Here is a 24211-nt window from a genome sequence, read left to right as displayed (position 1 = left end):
ATTTAAAGAAAAAGAGAAAAGCTTGGAGATACAAAGAAAAAGAGGTTATTATTTTTCACTTAGCTCCTTATGAAGGACTTCCTCACCAACACATTTTTAAATATACAATATCAATACAAATTTTAACATTGGAAAATGACTTTTGCTTTGAACTCATCTAGTGCTATGGGTTCTTATCCTGGCTGAGAGAACAGCCTTAGAGTCAGAGCTGATGTACCAGTACTTCTCAGTGGATCCATTTCCTCTGGAAAACCGGACATTGCTTACCTCTGGAATGTACTGCTTCGGGATCCCACGGAGTCTGCAGTAGTACTGAAGATGTTCCCAGCCAGTCAGGAGCTCATCTAGGGCATCCTGCTGTGGACAGTAGCCAATGAGAATGCCCACTTTACCAGCAGAAGCCAGGTCTACCATATCTCTGCAAACACAAGTAAAATATGCTTTGAAATGCATATCACGAATACGTATCAACCCATCTCTTAAATCTGGCGCATCAATAGCTCTCTTCATATAGCTAGCTGGTTTTGTGAAAATACTTAAACCTAATAACAAGTGAAGGGTACCAAAAAAATTGCCACAACAAAATATGGATCTTGGCACATGAACTATTAAGCTAAAGGTAACTGGAAACCAGCAAATTCTGGAAAAAGCTGTTGATTTCTCCCCAGCTCCCTGTTAAAGAGCTAAAAACATCCCCCTTTCTAAAGGACATGCCTACTTAAAAAGATATCGCCACACTTGCTACTTACAGGAACTGCTATGATCACCTAGAAACACAAGGAGAGGAGAATACCAGATACTTCCTCACCTTCCCAGAACTCACCTCCCCACTGAAAGCCCCAAAGCCCTTTCCATTTGATAAAACCTGTGTATAAGTCTCATTCTTCTAATTCATCAACTGATCCTCCCTGCCATTCCTTCTCTCTGTTCTCTTTCTCTGTCTCACTCTCCATTTTTCTCTGTATAATTATATATAATACATAACTTTCTTTGTGAAAATCTTGTTTTTATATATTCAATCAAATATGCTTGAGTTTAATTTCCAGGCTCTAGCAGAGAACCTAACCTAAGATAGAAGAGTGCAAAACTGTTTCTTCTCCTTCACAGAGGCAACCATGAGCCCAACACACACGTGTGTGTGTCTGTATGTGTGTCTGTGTCTGTGTGTGTGTGTGCATATGTGTGCATATTAAGAATAGTGTGAGTCTCGTAAATTGCTATTACAGAAATATTACCACAAAGAAACTATTGTAAATATTGGATTAATCCTTAAAATTTCAGTTGAAGACTTTACAAACAACTATATATAAACTTTCACTGAGTATATGAAGAGTAGAAAAAAAAAAGAGTTAATTGGCCCAATTGCAAAGCTCATCACACGTTTTTATCTTTTTGTTCTCCTTCTCAATCTGTTCCCATGGATTGCAGCTGGTACCCGCATGAGAAACTTGCTATGGCTGGTGTTAACAACTTAGTCCAGAATTCATTACAGGTTTGTACTTTGTGCTGTAGTTTTATATTATAACGCACCAAATCAAGTGCCTGCATTGACAGGACCATGAAAACTAATTCCCCCCACTTAAAGTCTGATGAACCCCCTCCCAGTCTTCCTGCCAAACTTGAGAGACGGTGGGGTTCTTGTGCTCTGACTTTTCCTGTGGCAGACTCTCACAGAGTTGAAGGAACACATGGAGAGTGTCCTGGCTTCTTTAAACAATGTACATATTCATGTACTTCATGCGCTCCTAGGCGTAGGTGTAGCCCCCAGGTTTACACATTGAAAGCTCCTCTTGCAAGGAATGGTACTCAGAGGTGGCTCTTTTGAAAGGAGGATTATGTCATGAACATAGAGATCTCAAAAAAAAAAAAGAGTGATTGTGCTGTTTAGTAAGAACTGATTTGAATTAAAAATAATGAAGAAAGAGGTCATTAATTAAAAAAAAAAAATAACAAAGGGGGACCTGGGAGCAGAAATGCTGTCACTATATTCTAATCTCAAAAATGGAAAAAAAAGTAAAAAGTAAAAGTAAATGAAACATATAGGCATTAAGAAAGCGCTACTACTGAGTGTGTCTTTGAGAGTCTTTTCAGAAAAACCTGGCTCAAGGAGGCACGCTTGAAACAAGAGGATACCCTCCCACCTGCTCAAGGGCCAGACAAAACAGGACAGAACAAAGCAAATTCACCTTTCCCTCCCTCCCTCCCTCTCTTCTTTCCTAACTCTCCAAGCTCTCTCCCTCTCCTCCTTCCCTCTCTTTTCCCCTCCCTCTTTTCTTCTGTCTTCCTCTTTCCTTGTCTCTTCCCATTTCCCTTCCTACCCATTATTTTCTTCCCAGAGCTGGTATACCCTTTGCCTTCTACCTGGGCATAAGAGCACTGTGAGAACATGCTTGACTTTAGACTGCAGAAGTAGAACCAGCTGCTCACTGGGTTTTCAGGTGAGAACTACAACATCCATTTCCCTGGCTCTGGGTTTGAGAACTGGAACTGAATGATGCTGCTGGTACCCCCGAGTCTCCACTCCATGAATGGCAAGTGGTTTGTTGTAGAACTTCTCAGGCTCCACAATCACATGAGCAAATTCCCCCAATAGAATACATCTCTCTTTCTTCCCTTCTTCCCCTTCCTTCCCTAACATACGTTCTCTCTGGAAAATCCTGACTTGTTTATTATCCTTACAAAGTATGACTGAGGGAACTCATAGTCAGTTTTTCCTTCTACCATGGGAAGACAGAGCAATGAAGCCTCATTGCTGTAGCAGGCAGTCTTCACCTGACCCAAATCTGGTAGGACCTTCCTCTTCCTCTAGTGTACAATAATACTGTTTGTTACACAGTGATTTTCATGACGTGTGTTTATTCATTATTCACTATTGCATTGAAAATGAGACTGTCAAGGAGGATGTCCTCTTTAATTTGTAATCTAATAAACAACAAATATATTTTATGTCATACCACACCACAGGATTTGTTTTTCTCATGCACAAATGCAAAAGTTGAATGAAAATTCAAGTTTCAAGTATCCCTACATATTGAGCTGCTAGCTCAGGAAATATATATATCCATAAATAATATTTCATGTGTGTTATCCATAGTTGCAAGCATATTATTTTAAATTCATTATCAAAGATGAGGCCACCCTGGGCTTTAGTATTTTGGAAAGTTTACAAAGTTTTACAACTGGAAAAAAAATCAAATCCTTAATTAAAATTTTTCAGAAAAGTGTTGCCCATGAAACATAGTACAACTGGATCAAATGCAGGACACATCCAGGTAAAGTTTAGCAATGACTGGAATACATCCAAAGAAAAATTAAAGAATAAAAATAAGAAAAAAAAAAAGATGTTAAATACTGATGGCCTTTCCCACTTAACCATATCAAAGGTGCTGTAACATTGATTATTGTATTTACATTTAAAAAGGCAGTGTGTTAACATAATGCAATTGAAAAAAAAAAAGAAAAGACAAAACAAACAAACAAACAAAAAGAAAAACCCTTTAAAATCCCAGGTTATGTTTTTAGGGGAAAAAACAAAAACGTAACTCCAAACCTTTAACTACACTTGCCAAGAAAAAAATTCATAACTAAAATTGCAACATACATTTCTATTAAGATACAGAAACAGAAAATGTTATGATAAGTTAGTATGACGTGGGGAGGATAGGAGCTCCACTAGGACCAAATATATCTGGGCACAGGGGTCTTTTCTGAGACTGATACTCCACCAAGGACCATGTATGGCTATAACCTAGAACCTCTGCTCAGATGTAGCCTGTGGTAACTGAGTAACCAATTGGTTTTCCCTAGTAAGGGGAACAGGGACTATTTCTGACATGAACTCAATGGCAGGCTCTTTGACCTCCCCACCCCCTAAGTGAGGAGCTTGAAGGAGGACTTTGCAGCCAGTCCTGAAGAAACCTAATACAACAGGGTCAAATGAAAGGGAAGGAGGTCCTCCCCGATCAGTGGACTTAGAAAGGGGCAGGGAGAAGATGAGGGAGGGAAGGTGGGATTGGGAAGGAATGAGGGATACAGCTTGGATACAGAGTTAATAAAATGTAACTAATAATAAAAATAAAAAATAAAAAATTTCAGCATGTTGATAATGCCAACATACAGTCACAGAGGAGATGAGAAATACTCCAGTTTATGAGCCTGATAAAAAGGCATGGAGGTGTGTATGGCATCCTTGATGGTTGCAATGGTTCACTCAGTACTTGTTCGGTTTAAGTTTTAAAATAAGGTGACTGTGGCTTCATAGAATGAGTTTGGTAGTGTTCCTTCTGTTTCTATCTTGTGGAATAGTTTGAAGAGTATTGGTGTTAGCTCTTCTTTGAAGGTCTGGTAGAATTCAGCGAAACCATTTTGTTTTTGAAAAAGAGAGAGAGAGAGAGAAGAAAGAAAGAAAGAAAGAAAGAAAGAAAGAAAGAAAGAAAGGAAGGAAGGAAGAAAGGAAGGAAGGAAGGAAGGAAGGAAGGAAGGAAGGAAGGAAGAAAGAAAGAAAGAAAGAAAGAAAGAAAGAAAGAAAGAAAGAAAGAAAGAAAAATATAAGCATCAAGCATCCTTGTGAGGCCAAATCCATATGAGATGAGCAGTTACCTGAGCACAAGTAAATCACTGAATATGTCCAAATTAGAAAGAATAAACCTTAACAAATGCACAATGAGTAAGTTAAAACAAGTACTTATAAAATTGCCCATAATGCAATCCAAAACCAGATAATTTCAGTAGTGAGAACTAGTAAATGTTTTAAGATTATCATCAAATTTTCAGTCTTTTTCAAACAAAGAAGAGATAAGTACAACTCTGAATTAATTTCGGATAAATCATAACAGTCTGGTAATGAAACCAAGGACATGAGAAGAAAAGGAAACTTCAATTTGTTAGACTACAGACATATAATTTCTTACAAAACATACATTCTTATCAACTAACAATGAGGTTATGCCCCAGTAAACACAACATGAACTAAAAATATCATAGATCATAAATGTTTGCACTCCCAGTTGTGTTTACACATTTCTGTAATTCTAGGTACCTTCAGAGGTAAAGTCAAGACAGTAATGAGCTCAACGCTAACCTGGGCTATATATCAAGTTCAAGGCTATTATAAGTAGATTCTGTTGCAGAAGGAAAAGAAGTGGGGGAGAAGCATTACTACTCTTCAATTGCTGAATGAATGAATGAATGAATGAATGAATGAACATTATAGCTCCAACTGGTCTACCTTAAACTTTCTTAGGACTCAAATAAGCTTACAGTTGAACACAGTGGAAATATTATTACTGCATATTACTAGCCTTAGAAGAGATGAAAATTCAAGGTACAGTTTATAACTAATGCATATATCTTTCCAACCATCATAGAGGTGAAAAACTGCTTAGACTCTCATACATCAGGAATTTATGTGTATAAGGAAATCAAATCCAATAAAAATGAGGATATAATACATTTAATATTTAGTAAATATATAATAACATATAATATATAATTACATGTAGATATAATATCCAACAGGGTATATTAGCTATAAGTAAGTAAGATAAAACTAAGGAAACCAAAGTTTGTTCAATATACTAAAATTAATCCCAGTATACTGCACTAATAGAGAACAAACATCATACACCACCCATTTGACAAAATATAAACTAGAAATTAAAAAGTTATTTATTATGTAAAACTATTTACAGGAACTTCTCCAATTACATGGTCTCATGTAAAATGACAGATCCACAGAGGCAGAATTAGATTCACTGTTGTTGATGGCTAGGAAAGAGTGGTGAAAACAGAGACTAACAGGTGCAGAGTCCATTTTGAAGGTGATCAAAGTGTTCCGTGCTTAAGTTTTGAAAACCATTATGTAATTTTATGGATATAACTATTACATTGTTGCACTTAAGTTATAAATTCTGAAGTTTATAATTTTAACTAAGTTAATCAAGGCTGTCAGTAAAAGATCAATGTTCTATGGAAGTATTTTTATTCCTTCATACGTATACTACATAGATAGCTTTTCATGCTTGTACCAGTGATGTTAATCCCCAAACTTGTCAATATAAACGCAGGAAACAAAATCATCACAACGTGCAACAAAATGGGTACTAACCACCTTGTCAGTGTGGGATTGTGGAAAAAGTAGTTACTCCTAAAAAATTTATAGTGCTGCATAATTTCATTTTAATAAAACCTACAAACAAAAATTATCTGTGGTGGTTAGTCAAGAGACTATTTGGTTGGAAGGGGAAAATGACAGAGCTGCCGAGGATGCTTCACTGACATATTTCCTGGTGATAATGATAAAATGTGTAAGTTAGAGTCACTAACTTATGTAATTGTTATGTGAAGGAATTGTGTGACTTAATTTTAAAGTTAATGTCTTCAAGCATAGTGCCAATCTCCATGTGTTAATTTGTACAACATCTGCCTCAATATTTGAAGTTAAGAATTACTGAAGTTCTTCTGTAACACTCTCCTGTTAGTTGGCTCTTCTCAACTGCAAGGCACTCTTAGACAATGAGAGGCAGGAGGTTACATATCAATTCTATAGCCAATTGGGTGATATGGAACACTTATGTTCAATATTCCCATTGTTACCATCTCTGGACACTTTCTACCTCTTCCCTGCTCATTCTCAGTATGTACTATCTGTATTTGATATTTTGAGTTCTAGAACATGGAACCAGCTTAGAACAGGTTACTCCAGGGGTCCAACTACTTCCTATCTTCATAGTTACCACCACCCAGTGCAGTGACAGATGCCTCATTTCTAATCAGAAACTTTTTTGTAGGAAATTCTTATAAGAGTTATATTTATTATCATGTTACTGTTTTTTAATTTTATTTTTCTACAAATTAAAGTTTATTCACTTTGTATCTCAGCTGCAGCATCCTCCTTCAACCCCTCCCAATCCCCCCTTCCCCCTCATTTCCTCCCATGCCCTTCCAAAAGTCCACTGATAGAGGAGGTCCCCCTCCCCTTCTATCTGAACCTAGCCTATCAGGTTTCATCAGGTTTGGCTGCTTTGTCTTCCTCTGTGGCCTGGTAAGGCTGCTCCCCTCTCAGGGGAAGTGATCAAGGAGCTAGCCACTGAGTTCATATCAGAGACAGTCCCTGTTCCCCTTACTAGGATACCCACTTGGATACTGAGCTGCCATGGACCACATATGTATAGGGAGTTCTAGGTTATCTCCATGCATGGTCTTTGGTTGGAGTATTAGTTTCAGAAAAGACCCCATGCCCAGATTTCTTGGTTCTGTTGCTCTCCTTGTGGAGTTCCTGTACCCTCCAGGTCTTTCTATCTCCCCCTTCTTTCATAATATTCCCTGCACGCTGCCCAAAGTTTGGCTATGAGTCTCAGCATCTGCTTTGATACCCTATTTGATAGAGTCTTTCAGAGGCCCTCTGTGATAGTTCTTGTCCTGTTTCCTGTTTTCTCCCTCTTCCGATGTCCATCCCATTTGCCTGTCTGAGTGAGGATTGATCATCTTACCCAGGGTTCTCCTTCTTGTTTAACTTCTTTAGGTGTGCAGAATTTAGTATGTTTATCCTATATTATATGTCTAATATACACTTATAAGTGAGCATATACCATGTGTGTCTGTGTCTTCTGGGATACCTCACTCAGGATGATCTTTTCTAGAACTCATCATTTGCCTGCAAATTTCATGATTTCCTTATTTTTTATTGCTAAGTAGTATTAAATTATGTAAATGTACCACAATTTCTGTATCCATTCCCCAGTTGAAGGACACCTTAGTTGTTTCCAGATTCTGGCTATTATAAATAAAGCTGCTAAAAATAAGGTTGAGTAAAAGTCCTTGTTGTATACTTGAGCATATTTTGGATATATGCCTAGGAGTGGTATAGCTGGATCTTGAGGTAGCACTATTTCTAATTGTCTGAGAAAGCGCTAATCAGATACTTTAAAACTATGGTCATGATTTCACATGAAATGAAACAGAGCTTTTCCCTATTCCCAGAGCAGGGCATGGTCCTTCCTTTGATGTGCTGTAAAGATCAGTGCATTCCCTACGTAGTTTGCAGAATCCCTTTATTAGATAACACCTTCTCATAGGACAGCAGTTGTCTGTTTTCCTTGTTTTACTTTTTGAAATCTTCATATAGAACCCAGGGCCTCCAAAATGCTAGGCACGTTGTTTGTTTCTTTGTTTCTACCCCTGAGCTGTTACTCGGAAATGATACCTACACTTGCAAATAGTTTGGCAGAGTATGAACAGAGAAGATGCACAGTCTGTTGCACTACAGTGGAGCCAGCACTCACACCACGGTAATGACATGTTAAGTTCAGGCATACTACATTTTTCCTAGCTGTATTTCGTCAGGTTGACTTTTGATATTTATTTTTACTTTATGTCTAAGCATTTTGCATAAATGCTTATCTATGCACTATGTGCATGTAGTGGCCGCAGAGGCCAGAAATGGGCGTTGGATTCTGCAGGGTCTTCAACCAAAGGTGTTTGCCGCCACCATCTGAGCACTGGGAAAAGAAGCCAATTCCTCTGAAAAAGCAGCCAGTGGTCTTAACTGGTGAATAGGCTTTCTGGACCCTCATTAGTTTAAATACATGAACCTCCATAAAAAAAATTCCTTTTCTGAATTCTGGTGAAAGTAAGAATATAGGAAAGCCAAAAGGTGTAGTTAAAGTGTTGGTAACCAGAACTGCTTTGTCAGTAGAGTGGTACTCTGGCCCACGTGGAGAGACTGCAGGTATAGCCTTGTGCAGATCTGCACACAAAAGCATGTGGTAGGATATTGCTCCTTGAGCAAAGCAGGAGTTAATCACTCATCCAGAGTTCATCTTAACTGACTGAGAAAATGAGCTTATTTATTTAAGTCCTTTCATCTAACTCCAAGGGATGCTAACTACACACTACTTAAATCAGAATCACCGTCAATCATTTTCCTGCTATTAGAAAATGCCACCATCCATTTCATAGTTTCCACACATTTGCGCTTGGTTATCTCAGCCTAATAGAGAAGGTCATAACATTCTGTATGCTTTATGCTTCAGCACCACTTGGAAAGACAAGACATTTTTCCGTGTTGGATCTGACATAAAAAATGAACTCCAAGTGGCTTTTATCATGAAGCATTTCAACTGGCTTTTTCTCTTTAATTAATGGCACAACAGTTCAAAAGACCCTAAAAATTAAATACAAAGCTCAGAAGAACATTCTGAGTGGTCTTTGCCAAGAACCTTCTCACTCTGGGCATTTAATTTTCTTTATATTATTAGCAGTCTGTAAACTGTCAAATAGTTAATAAGAGCAAAACGCTGTTCAGTGGACCTGGCATGATTTGCTTTCCAGCGCTCCAGTGTTTGTACTTTACTTGCTTTTTAAACTCTGGCTTAGCCTCCACTGCCCACATTTACCAAATTTGCACACTTCATGAACAGGTGATCAGGTCTGCCCTGATGGAGGGTTTATGAGTCTCTTCATGGATACCACAAAGTAACTAGGGCTATATAAGCAGGCATCAGAGAACTGTACCCTCTATAGTAGTTTGATATTTTTTCTAAGAGAATATGGTACACCCATGATGCTTTGCCTATTAATTACAAATCAAGAATATACAACTGAAGGTTGGAATGCATTCATATTCTAGCTGTAAACTGTAACTTCCACATATACTATCTGGGTATCCTCTAAGCCAGGTGGGATTTTCTCAAGCTTTTTAGATAGGTAATTTTGTATGAATATACATGTAGCAGGAGAGTACAGTGATTCTTTTGGGGGTATTGAAGCTTTAACTCTTTCTACATTTAACTCCTGTGTACATGACGGAAAGAAAATCCAGTAAGTTAATAAATATCCTTCTAAAATAGTAAAGTCATAAACAATAACATTTTCATATTGCTGATGTTTTTCCTTCTAGCCCATCAAGAGAATACTATAATTTGGAGCAACAAAACATCTCATTAAATTATGCACATGCCTTTTGAATATCAGTTGCAAATTCTCCCATGTGCATTAATTACTGCTCCATTGCTGCAACAAAATACCATGAACAAAAGTAAATTATGTAGGGAAAAGTTTGTTTTAGCTAATGGTTTCAGATGTATAGTCTATGATAGCATGATAGCAGATGATATCAGAGAGCTGAGAGATTTTATTTTTTATTATTATAATTTATTACAATTTATTCAGTTTGCAGCCAGGCTGCAGGCCCCTCCCTCATCTCCTCCCAAACCCACCTTACCTCCATCTTGTCCCCCTACATCCTTCCCCTAGTCCACTGATAGAGGAGGTCCTTCTCCCCTTCTATTTGACCCTAGCCTATCAGGTCTCATCAGGACTGGTTACATTGCTTTCCTCTGTGGACTGGCAAGACTGCACCCCTCAAGAAGGAGGTGATCAGAGAGCCTGCCATTGAGTTCATGCCAGAGAAAACCCCTGCTCCCCTTACTAGGGACCCCATTTAAGACTGAGTCTATGGGCTACATCTGAGCCACGGTTTTAGGTCCTCTCCATGCAATGCCTGTGGTTGGGGTATCATTCTCCTCAGGGCCCCAAGGGCTCAATTTTTTGGCTTTGTTGGTCTCCTTTTGGAGCTCCTGTCCCCTTCAGGTCTTTCAATCTCTCAGTTTTTTTATAAGATTCTCTGCACTCTGCCCAAAGTTTGGCTATGATTCTCAGCCTCTGCTTTGATACCTCAATCAGTAGAGTCTTTCAGAGGCCATCTGTGGTAGGCTCCTGTCCTTTTCTCTGTCTTCTCCTGCTTCTGATGTCTATCTCATTTGTCCATCTAAATGAGGTTTGAGCATTTTCCCTAGTGTCTTCCTTGTTGTTTAGCTTCTTTAGGAGTATAGATTTTAGTATGTTCATACTGTATTATATTGCTAATATCCACTTATGAGGGAGTATATACCATGTGTGTCTTTCTGCTTCTTGGTTACCTCACTTAACCACACACAGGAAGCAGAAAGTGGGGTGTGAGAGTGTGGTGAGGCTATATACCCTCAAAGCCCTGCCCAAGTAGCATACTTCCTTCAACTAGACTGTACTATCTAAAAGGTCCACAGCTTCACAAACAATAAAACTATCTGGAAACCAAGCATTTGAAAACATAAGCTATGAGGGATACTTTTCATTCAAACCAAAATACCATCTAATATTGTATTCAAATGAAAGACTAGGTCTATTTCATAGACTTACCTTCAGAAGAAAAATGGTGTATATGTTTATCACCTGCTACACTGTTACCAGAATTCAATGGTATGTTTCTGTGAGTCAAGATGTCATCATTAATGACACTTGTAGGCTGACTTCTAGAAACTATTCACAAAACATGAACTTAGTTCCAGGATCACAGCACTACTTAGCCTAAAAGTATTTGTTTCAAGGTTAATGTTAGGGGTTATACAAAGTTGTCATAACATGTAACAGCTATCCTGATAATAAGCATGAATGTCACTATTGATGCAATAGTTTCCTGACACATATATCATATACACGCATATTATCTCCAAAATATATTATCCAGTTTCAAATTATTACATGCACATTACTAATTATACAATAGATATTGCCAAGAATGCTTATTTATTCATTTTTGTTTTTAATTATGGATATTTTTGTTTCTCTGTGTGTGCGTGCACACACATGTGCAAAGTACAGTGTCTCTGGAAGTCACCAGGGGGCATTCAATCTTTTCCAACTAGAGATACAGGTGATAAGAACTGTCTTGCTGGGGTGCTAGAAACTAAAGCTGGTTCCTCTGCAAGAGTTGTATATGCACTTAACCACAGAAGCATTTCTCTAGCTCAAAAAAACCTTTTAAAAAATTTAAATATCTGGTATTGTATAGCACCAATTTTAAAATAATAGAAGTAGTTTTTACATGAAGAAATGCTTAAGGAAGAGCCAAGATGGCGGCGCCAGGAGAGCACCTCGATTGAAAAGTAGGACAGCACTCTCCGTGCAGAGTCCAGGAGACTGAACTCTGGGCCCTGAAACTACATCAATCGTGTTTCCCAGGTGAGGGGAGGCTCCCACTGTGTGGGAATCGGTCGGGTCCACTCACTGCTACCCAGCCAGAACCCGGAAGAAATCCTGGGTAACACGGGCTTTGTGTCTCCAGGCTGGAGCCGCAAGTGTGCATGTCCCAATCACTTTCCCAGGCTGATCCGTGGGCACAAGGGTGCCTGAGACTGGGAGTCCCAGTCGCAAGAAAACCCCATGGGGAAGCAAAGTTGCCAGTCTGATCACGGGTCACCCAGTCTTTCCCCAGGAGGTCTCCAGGACGGCGGGTACCCACCACCAACACAACTGAGCTCCTGCCGTGCAGAGAGCTGCACACTCAAATCAGCGGTACAGACAAGCTGCGCGCCCCAGTACAACAGGGACTGGGAACCCCTGTCCAGAGAGGACCCCACAGGGAAGGAAGAAACCGTGCTGCTGGGGTCACCTAGGGAAAGTCTAGCAGCCTGCAGATCTCAAAGAGGTGAGTACGCCCAGCCATCACAGATCTGGGCCCAAACAGGGAGCACAGAGTGATTGGAAAGTCAGCTCCCACAGACTAGCAGGTGGGCGCATGCTCCACCAACCCAGAGGCCTGCTTTGTACCAACTACACCTTACAGGCAGAACTGTGCGCCCCAAGACACCAGAGCAGTACTCACCTGCCACAGATTACCTCTTGGGTTCTGGGGCACAGAGCCCCAACCTCAGACCTACAAAAGACCGGGAACCTTGAGATCAACCCCCAGATACTGCTCCAAGGGGCAACCAGTTATCCCTAACAAACCCGACCAAACCACGGGACACACAGGTTACAGCAGTTGATCACTAAATTTATAGCAAGAAACCCAGAAAAAGGGCAGCTGTCTCCAGGACTTCTCCCAGTGAGAGGAGAGCCCTCTCAACTAATCAGGACCACAGTTACTACCCAGGTCTCTATGCCTGAGGTGAGCTGTAGCAACTCCTGAAAAACACCAGACATCCAGTGACTATACCCAAAAAGCTGAGAAGGCTTCCTTCAGGAAAAACCATCTTCCTGCCAAAGGGATTCTCTCCACTACAAGAGTCCAGGAACAACCAGAAATTAACTTCAAACACCTAAGATAGCCCAATGGGTAGAGGACAGCGTAAAAGTTCAACCAACAAAAGCCAGAGCAATATGGCATCTCCAGAACCCAGTTATCCAGGGGCAAATAGCCCTAGATACCCCAGCATAAATGAAATTCAAGGAGATGACCTAACATCTATGCTCATGAAGAAGATAACAGAGGAAACAAATAAAATATGAAAAGAATTAGAGGAAGATAAAAACAAACAGATCATGGCTATCCGTAAAGAAATGGAGGAAATTAAAGACAAGGAGATTATGGCCATCGTGAAGAAATACGGGAAGCTGCAGCCAAACAGTCTGTGGCCTTTCGAGAGGAAATGCTTAAATCACTGAATGAAATAAAAGAAACAGTGGATTGTTCAAACAAACAGCTGAAGGAATTGACGGAAAAACATGAAAATACAATCAGACAGGGGAAGGAAACCAACAAAATAGCTCAAGACCTGAAGATAGAATTGGAAAAATTAAAAAAACACAAATGGAAGAAATTGTGGAGAGAAAGAACTTAGGGAAGAAAGCAGGAACAACACAGGTTAGCATAACCAATAGGCTACAAGAAATGGAAGAAAGAATCTCAGGTGTGGAAGATACAATGGAAGAAATAGATGTATCTGTCAAAGAAAATGTTAAATCTAAAAAATTCCTGACACAGACCATCCAAGAAATTCAAGACAACATAAAAAGGCAAAACCTTAGAATAATAGGAAGAGAGGAAAAAGAAGATTCCCTGCACCATGGCCCAGAAAATATTTTCAACAAAATCATTGAAGAAAATTTCCCTAACTTAAAGGAGAGACCAATAAGAATACAAGAGGCCTATAGAACACCCAATAAATTAGACCAGAAAAGAAAAACCTCCCACCACATAATAATCAAAACCATAAGTATACAGAACAAAGAAAAAATACTAAAAGCTGCAAGGGAAAAAGGCCAAGTAACATATAATGGCAAACCCATTAGAATCACACCTGACTTTTCAACAGAGACTATGAAAGCCAGAAGGGCCTGGACTGATATCATGCAGACCCTAAGAGAATACAGATGTCAGCCCAGGCTACTATACCCCGCAAAACTCTCAGTCCTCATAGACAGAGAAAACAAGATATTCAATGACAAAAACAAATTTCAACAATACCTACAAACAAATCCAGCATTACAGAAGACACTGGAATAGAAAATACAACCCAAGAAAGCTAGCTACATTCAAGAAAACACAGGAAATAAATAACCCCACTACAGTAAAACAAAAAGCAACCAAGCACACAACCTGATGACCACAGCCAACATCAAATTCAAAAGATCTAACAGCCACTGGTCATTAATCTCTCTCAATATTAATGGACTTAATTCTCCAATAAAAAGACACAGACTAACACAATGGATGCGTAAACAAAACCCAGCAATCTGTTGTATACAAGAAACACACCTAAGTCACAAAGATAGACATTACCTGAGGGGAAAGGAATCAAGGGCAGCTTTTCAAGCAAATGGACGCAAGAAGCAAGCAAGTAACCATTCTAATATCTAATAAAATAGTATTTCAACCAAAATTAATCAAAAGAGATGGGGAAGGACACTTCATACTCATCAAGGGAAAATTCCACCAGGAAGACATCACAATCCTGAACATCTATGCCCCAAATACAAGGGCACCCACATTTGTGAGAAAAAAAAAACATTGATAAAACTTAAACCACACATAGATCCCCACACACTAACAGTGGGAGATTTTAACACCCCACTATCAACAAAGGACAGGTCAACAAAACAGAAATTAAACAAAGAAACAATATCTCTAACAGAGGTCATGAATCAAATGGACCTAACAGACATTTACAGAACCTTACAGCCAAACACAAAAGAATTTACCTTCTTCTCAGCACCTCATGGAACCTTCTCCAAAATAGACCACATAGTTGGTCACAAAACAAGCCAGAACAGTTATAAGAAGATTGAAATAATCCCTTGTATCCTGTCTGATCACCATGGAATAAAGCTGGACCTCAGTAACAACAAAAATAGCAAAAAGCCTACACATATATGGAAACTGAACAACTTGCTACTAAAAGACAGCTGGGTAAGGGAAGAAATAAAGAAAGAAATTAAAATCTTCCTAGAACTCAATGAAAATGAAAACACAACATACCCAAACTTGTGGGACACAATGAAAGCAGTGCTAAGAGAAAAGTTCATAGCACTAAGTGCCTTCAAGAAGAAATTTGAGACAGCACATTCAAGCAACTTAATGGCTCACTTAAAAACCCTAGAAAAAGAAGAAGCAGACACACCAAGAAGGAGCAGACGGCTGGAAATAATCAAACTCAGGGCTGAAATCAATCAATTAGAAACAAATAAAACAATTAAAAAAATCAATGAAACCAAGAGCTGGTTCTTTGAGAAAATCAACAAGATCGACAAACCCTTAGCCAAGCTAACTAAAAGGCAGCGAGACACCATCCAAATCAACAAAATCAGAAATGAAAAGGGGGATATAACTACAGACACTGAGGAAATCCAAGCAATCATTAGGACTTACTTCAAAAGTCTATATGCAACAAAATTTGAAAACTTAAATGAAGTGGACAATTTTCTTGATCGATTCCACTTACCAAAGCTAAATCAGGACCAGGTAAATCAATTAAATAGTCCTATATCCCCCAAGGAAATAGAAGCAGTCATCAAAAGTCTCCCATCCAAAAAAAGCCCAGGACCTGATGGTTTCAGTGCAGAATTCTACCAAACATTCAAAAAAGAGCTAACTCCAGTTCTCTTCAAACTATTCCACAAAATCGAAACAGAAGCAACATTACCAAACTCATTCTATGAAGCCACAGTCACCTTGGTATCTAAGCCTCACAAAGACCCAACAAAAAAAGAGAACTTCAGGCCAATCTCCCTTATGAACATTGATGCAAAAATACTCAATAAAATACTCGCAAACCAAATACAAGAACACATCAAAGATATCATCCACCAAGACCAAGTAGGCTTCATCCCAGGTATGCAGGTGTGGTTCAATATACGGAAATCCATCAATGTGATCCACCATATTAACAAACTGAAAGAAAAAACCACATGATAATCTCCCTAGATGCTGAAAAAGCATTTGACAAAATCCAACATCCATCATGTTTAAAGTATTGGAGAGATCAGGGATACAAGGCACATATCTAAACATAGTAAAGGCAATATACAGCAAACCTATAGCCAACATCAAACTGAACAGAGAGAAACTTAAAGCAATCCCACTGAAATCAGGGAGAAGACAAGGCTCCCCACTCTCTCCATATCTCTTCAACATAGTCCTGGAAGTCCATGCTAGAGCAATAAGACAGTTGATGAAGGAGATTAAGGGGATACAAATTGGAAAGGAAGAAGTCAAATTATCACTATTTGCAGATGATATGATAGTATACATGAGTGACCCCAAAAACTTGACCAGGGAACTCGTACAGCTGATAAACACCTTCAGCAAAGTGGCCGGATACAAAATTAACTCAAAAAAATCAGTAGCCCTTCTGTATACAAAAGACAAAAGGGCTGAGAAAGAAATTAGGGAAACAACACCCTTCACAATAGCCACAAATGACATAAGGTACCTGGGAGTAACCCTAACCAAGGAAGTCAAAGACTTGTATGAAAAAAATTTCAAGTCTCAGAAGAAAGAATTAGAAGAAGATATCAGAAGATGGAAAGATCTTCCATGTTCATGGCTTGGCAGGATTAACATAGTAAAAATGGCCATCTTACCAAAAGCAATCTACAGATTCAATGCAATTCCCATCAAATTACCAACACAATTCTTTACAGACCTGGAAAGAAAAATTCTCAACTTCATCTGGAATAACAAGAAACCCAGAATTGCTAAAACAATCCTCTACAATAAAAGATCTTCTGGATGTATCTCCATCCCTGATGTTAAGTTGTACTATAGAGCAACAGTTTTAAAAACTGCATGGTACTGACATAATAACAGAATAATGGATCAATGGAACCGAACAGAGGACCCAGAAATAAACGCACACACTTATGGACACCTGATCTTTGACAAAGGCACCAAAACCATACAATGGAAAAAAGATAGCATCTTCAACAAATGGTGCTGGTCCAACTGGATGTCTACATGTAGAAAAATGAAAATAGATCCATACTTATCACCCTGCACAAAACTGAAGTCCAAGTGGATCAAAGACCTTAACATAAAACCTGACACATTAAATCGGCTAGGAAAAAAAATGGGGAATACCCTAGAACTCATTGGTACAGGAGAAAACTTCCTGAACAGAACACCAACAGCACAGGCTCTAAGAGCAACAATCAATAAATGGGACCTCATCAAACTGAAAAGCTTCTGTAAAGCAAAGGACACCGTCATCAAAACAAAGCAACTGCCTACAGATTGGGAAAGAATCTTCACCAACCCTTTATATGACAGAGGACTCATATCCAGTATATATAAAGAACTAAAGAAGCTGAAAAGCAACAAACCAAGTAATCCACTTAAAAAATGGGGAACAGAGCTAAACAGAGAATTCTCTGTAGAGGAATACTAAATGGCAGAGAAGCACTTAAAGAAATGCTCAACCTCACTAGCCATTAGGGAAATGCAAATCAAAATGACCCTGAGATTTCACCTTACACCCATGAGAATGGCCAAGATCAAAAACTCAAGTGGCAACACATGCTGGAGAGGTTGTGGAGAAAGGGGAACCCTTCTCCACTGCTGGTGAGAATGTAAACTTGTACAACCACTCTGGAAATCAATCTGGTGCTTTCTCAGACAACTAGGAATAGTGCTTCCCCAAGATCCAGCCATACCACTCCTAGGCATATATCCAAAAGAGGCTCAAGTACACAAAAAGGACATTTGCTCAACCATGTTTGTAGCAGCTTTATTTGTAATAGCCAGAAGCTGGAAACAATGCAGATGCCCCTCAACTGAAGAATGGATGCAGAAATTGTGGTACATCTACACAATGGAATATTACTCAGCAATGAAAAATAAGGAAATCATGAAATTTGCAGGTAAATGGTGGGACCTGGAAAGGATCATCCTGAGTGACTTGTCCCAGAAGCAAAAAGACACACATGGTATATACTCACTCATATAGACATACAACATAGGACAAACCCACTATAACCTATGCATCTAAAGTAACTAAGCAAGAGAGAGGACCCTAACTAAAATGTCCAATCACCATCTGGAAAGGCAAAGAGGATGGACATCAGAAGAAGAAGAAAACAGGAAACAACCTAGGAACCTACCACAGAGGGCCTCTGAAAGCCTCTGCCCAACAGACTATCAAAGCAGATGCTGAGCGTGATGGGCAACTGTTGGGCAGAGTGAATGGAATTTTACGTAAGAACTTGGAAATAGTAAGAACTGGAAAGGACAGGGTCTCCACAAGGAGAGCAACAGAACAAGAAAATTTGAACACAGGGAACTTCCCAGAGACTCATACTCCATCCAAGGTCTATTCATAGAGATAACCCAGAACCCCTGCACAGATGTAGCCCAGGCAGTTCAGAGTTACATAGTAATGTGAAGAGGGACCGCCTCTGACATGAACTGACTGGCCTGCTCTTTAGTCACCTCCTCCTGAGGGGGAGCAGCCTTACCAGGCCATAGTAGAGGACAATGCAGCCACTTTTGATGTGAACTGATGGACTAAGATCAGAAAGGAGAGGAGAACCTCCCCTATCAGTGGACTTGGGGAGTGGCATGCATGCAGAGGGAGGAGGGAGGGTGGGATTGGGAGGGGAGGAGGGAGGGACTTATGGGTGGATGCAGAATGAATAAAGTGTAATTGATGAAAAAATTACAAAAAAGGGAAAAAAATAATTTAAGAACCTTAAATGAATTTCCAAAGTGGAGGAAAACATGGAGTTAGTCAATTTACATGGAGCACGTCTCGCCCCTGGGGGCAATGGTCTCCTGAACCTACTCAGACCTCGGACACCACCACTGCTTGTTCTAGAACTGATGCAGGATGTTCCAACGAGGGGGTTAAGGCTTCTCATAATATTTCCTATAAGCCCACACCTGTTTGTTTATATTCCCCATTTTTATTCATTATTAGCCAGATAGAGCCAAGTAATTGTGGTGATGATACTTGCTTTTTTGCCCAATGCTGGAATGCTAGTGAATTTTGGTATGCTTTGGTTACTCGCATGCCTCGCTGGGTGCCTGTGCCCATTGATGCCCCTCATGCTATGACTCTCTTCAGACAGAAAAGGGATCTTGGAACTACAGCCACCATTGTTACTACCATCTCATTGGCGGCTGTTGGAGCTACCACCGCAGCATTAGCCATGAGTCATACTGTGCAGACTGCTCAGACCCTGAATAATCTTTTACCCAATGTAGCTCATGCCTTAGATATACAAAAAGGAATTAATGCTCAACTAAAAGGAGGCTTGATGGTGTTCAATCAGAGGATTGACCTCGTGCAGGAACAAATTGATACCCTATGGCAAATCGCTCAACTTGGCTGTCAATGAAAGTATGCTGGACTTTGTGTCACTAGCATACAACATGAGAATTTTTCCTGGGCTGCAAATCTGTCTAAACAATTGTCTAGCTATATTTTAGGCAATTGGACTGGAGAATTTGATAATACAATGGAGCAGCTGAGAGTGGCCATTATCATGGTAAACTCTACCAGAGTGGATGCAGGACTAGCCACAGGATTATCACCATGGATTGCTGCAGCCATGAATCATCTGAAGGAATGGGAGGGCATGGGAGCGTTAGCAGGCCTTCTGGTGTTGGTCTCCTTGGTTTGCCTGTGGTATATATGCAAGATTAGAGTCTCACAACAGTGTGATGCAGCCATGATCATTCAGGCCTTTACAGCCATTGAAGCAGGACATTCTCCCCAAGCATGGTTGGATACCATAAAAAGCTAAAATGTGACGCTCAGGATGCGAGGCTAAGCACTGCACTCAGGGTCAGCCGCTTTCGACCCAGAGAAGAGCATGTCTGGTTGCATGCGGGTTGATGCCCCAGGTCCCGCCTCTGAGAAAAAGGTATCAGAGGGGTCTGATGCTCTTTGGGTGGATGACACCTAAATGAACATCGGTACAAAGTCCCAATTTAGTTCTAATATCAGAGATCAGACCTCTACTCTTTGCCTGATGCATCTAAAACAAAAAGGGAGAACTGTAGAGAGCTGCGTAATGCTGTGCCTTAAAGATGGAGCTGGTTTCCGCCTTCCACCTTCCAGATAGTGAGTGCTCTCTATCACAAACAACTCCACATTTGGCTAAGGCTGAGAATCTGGCTTGCTTCCATGTATGTGGACCTATCTGCATTGCCCACGTGGCACGCTGGGGTTGGCTACCCAGAGGCTATTTAAGCTGTGGGCTGGCTTTCCCCAGGGTCAGATGATTGTTCAAGGTTCCTGAATAGACTGCATTGAAAAAAAAAAAAAAAAAAAAAAGAAATGCTTAAAACTAATTATTTATATATTTTTAAAAAATCAGGGACATTTAAAAAATCAGTACAGCTATTCTGCATCTGCTTAGCATTTCAATATTTTTAACATAGTCAGAGAAATCAAACTTCTTGTTGTTATTAAAATGGGATAGAAAAAGTCCTACATCAGAGGCCAGAGATATGGCTCAGTGGCTAAGAGTATATTGCACTTGCAAAGGGTTCAGTTCCCAGTACCCACATTGTGCAGTTCACAACCATATATAATTTCAGCTCCAGGAATCCAGTGCCTCTAGCTTCCCTGGGCACACGCACACATGCATACATACTCACATAGACATGCAAGCATATACACATACTTATAAATTTAAACCTTTATGAAATTCTACATGAGAAGTATATATTAATCAACCTTTGTTACTATAACAAAATATATACACCATCAACATATTTTAAAAGAAAGGTAAATTTAGCTCACAACTTTGATGGTTTTAGTCTGTCATTAATTGGTTTGTTGCTTTGATCTTTGGTGATGCATCATGATGGGAGAATATGGCAAAATATTCACCTCATGACAAGAAAACCAGAGAGGAAAAGAATGGAGAGGCCAGGGTTCCTCCACCTCCTTCAAGGGTATAGCACAAAGAACAGAAGACCTCCTACTTTGTCTACATCTTAAGTATCCCACTGTGTCCCAGAAGCACCAAGCCAGAAACCAAACTTTCCCATAGAGTCTTAGGAGGATACTCAAGATCAAAACACTATCATAAAACCATTTTGTGTCAAAAATCTCAGAAAAAAAATCTATTTAAAAGGCAAGGTGAAAATAAAGCTGTAGTGCAACGACTTCACCTTTTGGTATAAACTAGAGGTGAACATAAGACAGAATATGAAAATGCTTCAACTTCAGAGCATTCTTCAGAGTTCCCAAAGCTTGGCAGAGATCCCAATCCATTTTCACTTGGAAAGGTAAATCTAACAAAGAAAACTTAAATATAAGTTCATAGTGTTCTATAAATTTAAAGTGTATAGATACCAAACTAAAATTATTAGGATGCTACAAGATGAACTAACCTACAGGACCAGCATGGTAAATATTGTCTGTTGTTTAGTGGAATGTCACGGGAAATATGTAAAATAATTGCAAGCTATAAATTTGTTATTTCATCACCTTTGAAAAACAATATTTTCATGTCATTACTAATAATGATACTAGATATTTTATTTACATGCTGAATAAAATTTCCAACTACCTCCTATATTTCTGGATGATAAATCTTATATAAAAGTCATAACTTTATGTCTGTCAGTCTGAGGATGTAGAGACATATTTTACATTTCTGCCTAAAAGAAGGGGAAAAGAGCACAATGAAGACATATTTTTCTTTTGAAAATAAAAGTACTACAGGGAAATCAAGACAGTACAAAATAAAGTTTAAAAGTAGAAATTGTCATCACCTATGGTCCCCTTTTCATGTTCTCAGTCACCAGATAGCACTGACAGCTTTACTTACTCTGCCTCTAGCTGCTTTGCTTTGTCCACACGTCATCTTGCTACATTAGACTCTACGAGTGAAGCTCAGAGCCCACCTAAGACTGTACTCTCTTCTGCTTCCCTGTCCCCTACATTTTTCTCATGTTTTGTGTCTCTCCTCACCTATGCCTACATATCTAGGAAGAAAAACTGGGTCTCTGGACATGGACGGTGAATGTAGCTTAGCAGCAAAGTGCTTGCCTTGTATGGCATGAGACCCTGGATTCAATTCATTTCTTTTCTGCAAAAGAAAAAAACTTGGCAAAACATTATTTTGATTACAGCGTTTTAAGTACAATGCTAGAAAGTCTAGTAAAATTAATTGGGAGAAAAACTTAGAGATATGTAAATATTAGAAATTAGAACCTAGCTAAAGCAATAAGACAACTAAAGGAGATCAAGGGGATACAAATCAGAAAGGAAGAGGTCAAAGAGTCACTATTCACAGATGATATGATAGTATACATGAGCGACCCCAAAAATTTCAACCAGAGAACTCCTTCAGCTGATAAACACCTTCAGCAAAGTGGCAGGATACAAAATCAACTCAAAAAAATCAGAAGCCCTCCTGTGTACCAAAGACAAAAGGGCCAAGAAAGAAATCAGGGAAACAACACCCTTCACAATAGCCACTAATAACATAGTGTACCTTGGCGTGACTCTAACCAAGTAAGTGAAAGACCTGTTTGAAAAAAACTTCAAGTCTCTGAAGAAAGAAATTGAAGAAGATATCAGAAGATGGAAGATCTCCCATGCTCATGGATTGGTAGGATTAACATAGTGAAAATGGCAATCCTGCCAAAAGCAATCTACAGATTCAATGCAATTCCCATCAAAATACCAACTCAGTTATTTACAGACCTTGAAAGAAAGATTCTCAGATTCATATGGAGAAACAAAAATCCCAGAATCTCTAAAATGATCCTGTACAACAACAGTTCATCTTGAGATATCTCCATCCACGATCTCAATCTGTACTACAGAGTAATAAAAACTGCATGGTATTGGCATAGAAACAGAATGGTGGATCAATGGAACCAAATAGAAGACCCAGAAATAAACCCACACACCTATGAATATTTGATTTTTGACAGAGAAGCCAAATCCATTCAATGGAAAAAAGACAGCATCTTCAACAAATGGTGCTGGTCCAACTGGATGTCTACATGCAGAAAAATGAAAATAGATCCATACTTATCACCCTGCACAAAACTAAAGTCCAAGTGGATCAAAGACCTCAACATAAAACCATATACTCTAAATCGGTTAGAAGAAAAAGTGGGGGAGAGCCTTGAACTCATTGGCACAGGAGACAGCTTCCCAAATAGAACACCAACAGCACAGGCTCTAAGAGCAACAATCAATAAATGGGACCTCATGAAACTGAAAAACTTCTATAAAGCAAAAGACACTGTCCTCAGAACAAAACGTCAGCCTACAGACTGGGAAAGTCACTTCACCAACTCTATATCTGACAGAGGGCTGATATCCACCATATATAAAGAACTAAAGAAGTTAAAAGGCAATAAATCAAGTAATCCAATTTAAAAAAATGGGGTATGGAGCTAAACAGAGAATTCTTTGTAGAGGAATATAGAATGGCAGAGAAACACTTAAAGAGATGCTCAACATCCTAAGCCATCAGGGAGATGCAAATCAAAACGACCCTGAGATTTCACCTTACATCCATCAAAATGGCTAAAATCAAAAACTCAAATGACAACACATGCTGGAGAGGTTGTGGAGAAAGGAAAACCCTCCTCCATTGCTGGTGGGAATGTAAACTGGTACAACCACTTTGGAAGTCAATCTGGCGCTTACTCAGACAATTAGGAATAACGCTTCCTCAAGACCCACCTATACCACTCCTAGGCATATACCCAAAATTTGCTCAAGTACACAACAAGGACATTTGATCAAGCATGTTTGTAGCAGCTTTATTTGTAATATCCAGAACCTGGAAACAACCCAGATGTCTATCAACAGAGGAATGGATACAGAAATTGTGGAATTTTTACACAATGGAATACTACTCAGCAATCAAAAACAAGGAAATCATAAAATTTGCAGGCAAATGGTGGGATCTAGAAAAGATCATTCTGAGTGAGGTATCCCAGAAAGAGAAAGACACATACTCATATAGTCCTATA

The 24211-nt window shown here is 39.3% G+C and overlaps 1 protein-coding gene across 2 annotated transcripts in view; it reads right to left on the bottom strand.

The window, feature by feature from the left end:
* Abca13 (ATP binding cassette subfamily A member 13) overlaps positions 1–24211 on the bottom strand; it is a 440297-nt gene that overhangs the window by 63916 nt on the left and 352170 nt on the right. For both annotated transcript variants that reach the window (XM_060365661.1, XM_060365662.1), the window contains exon 56: positions 268–418. In XM_060365661.1, coding sequence (XP_060221644.1) covers positions 268–418 — 151 coding nt within the window. The remainder of the gene's footprint in view (positions 1–267; positions 419–24211) is intronic.

This window comes from Meriones unguiculatus, chromosome 12, assembly GCF_030254825.1.
Source record: "Meriones unguiculatus strain TT.TT164.6M chromosome 12, Bangor_MerUng_6.1, whole genome shotgun sequence".
In the NCBI taxonomy this organism is placed as follows: Eukaryota; Metazoa; Chordata; class Mammalia; order Rodentia; family Muridae; genus Meriones; species Meriones unguiculatus.
The sequence above is the reverse complement of the archived record's forward strand: the minus strand, read 5'-3'. Positions and strand labels throughout refer to the sequence as shown.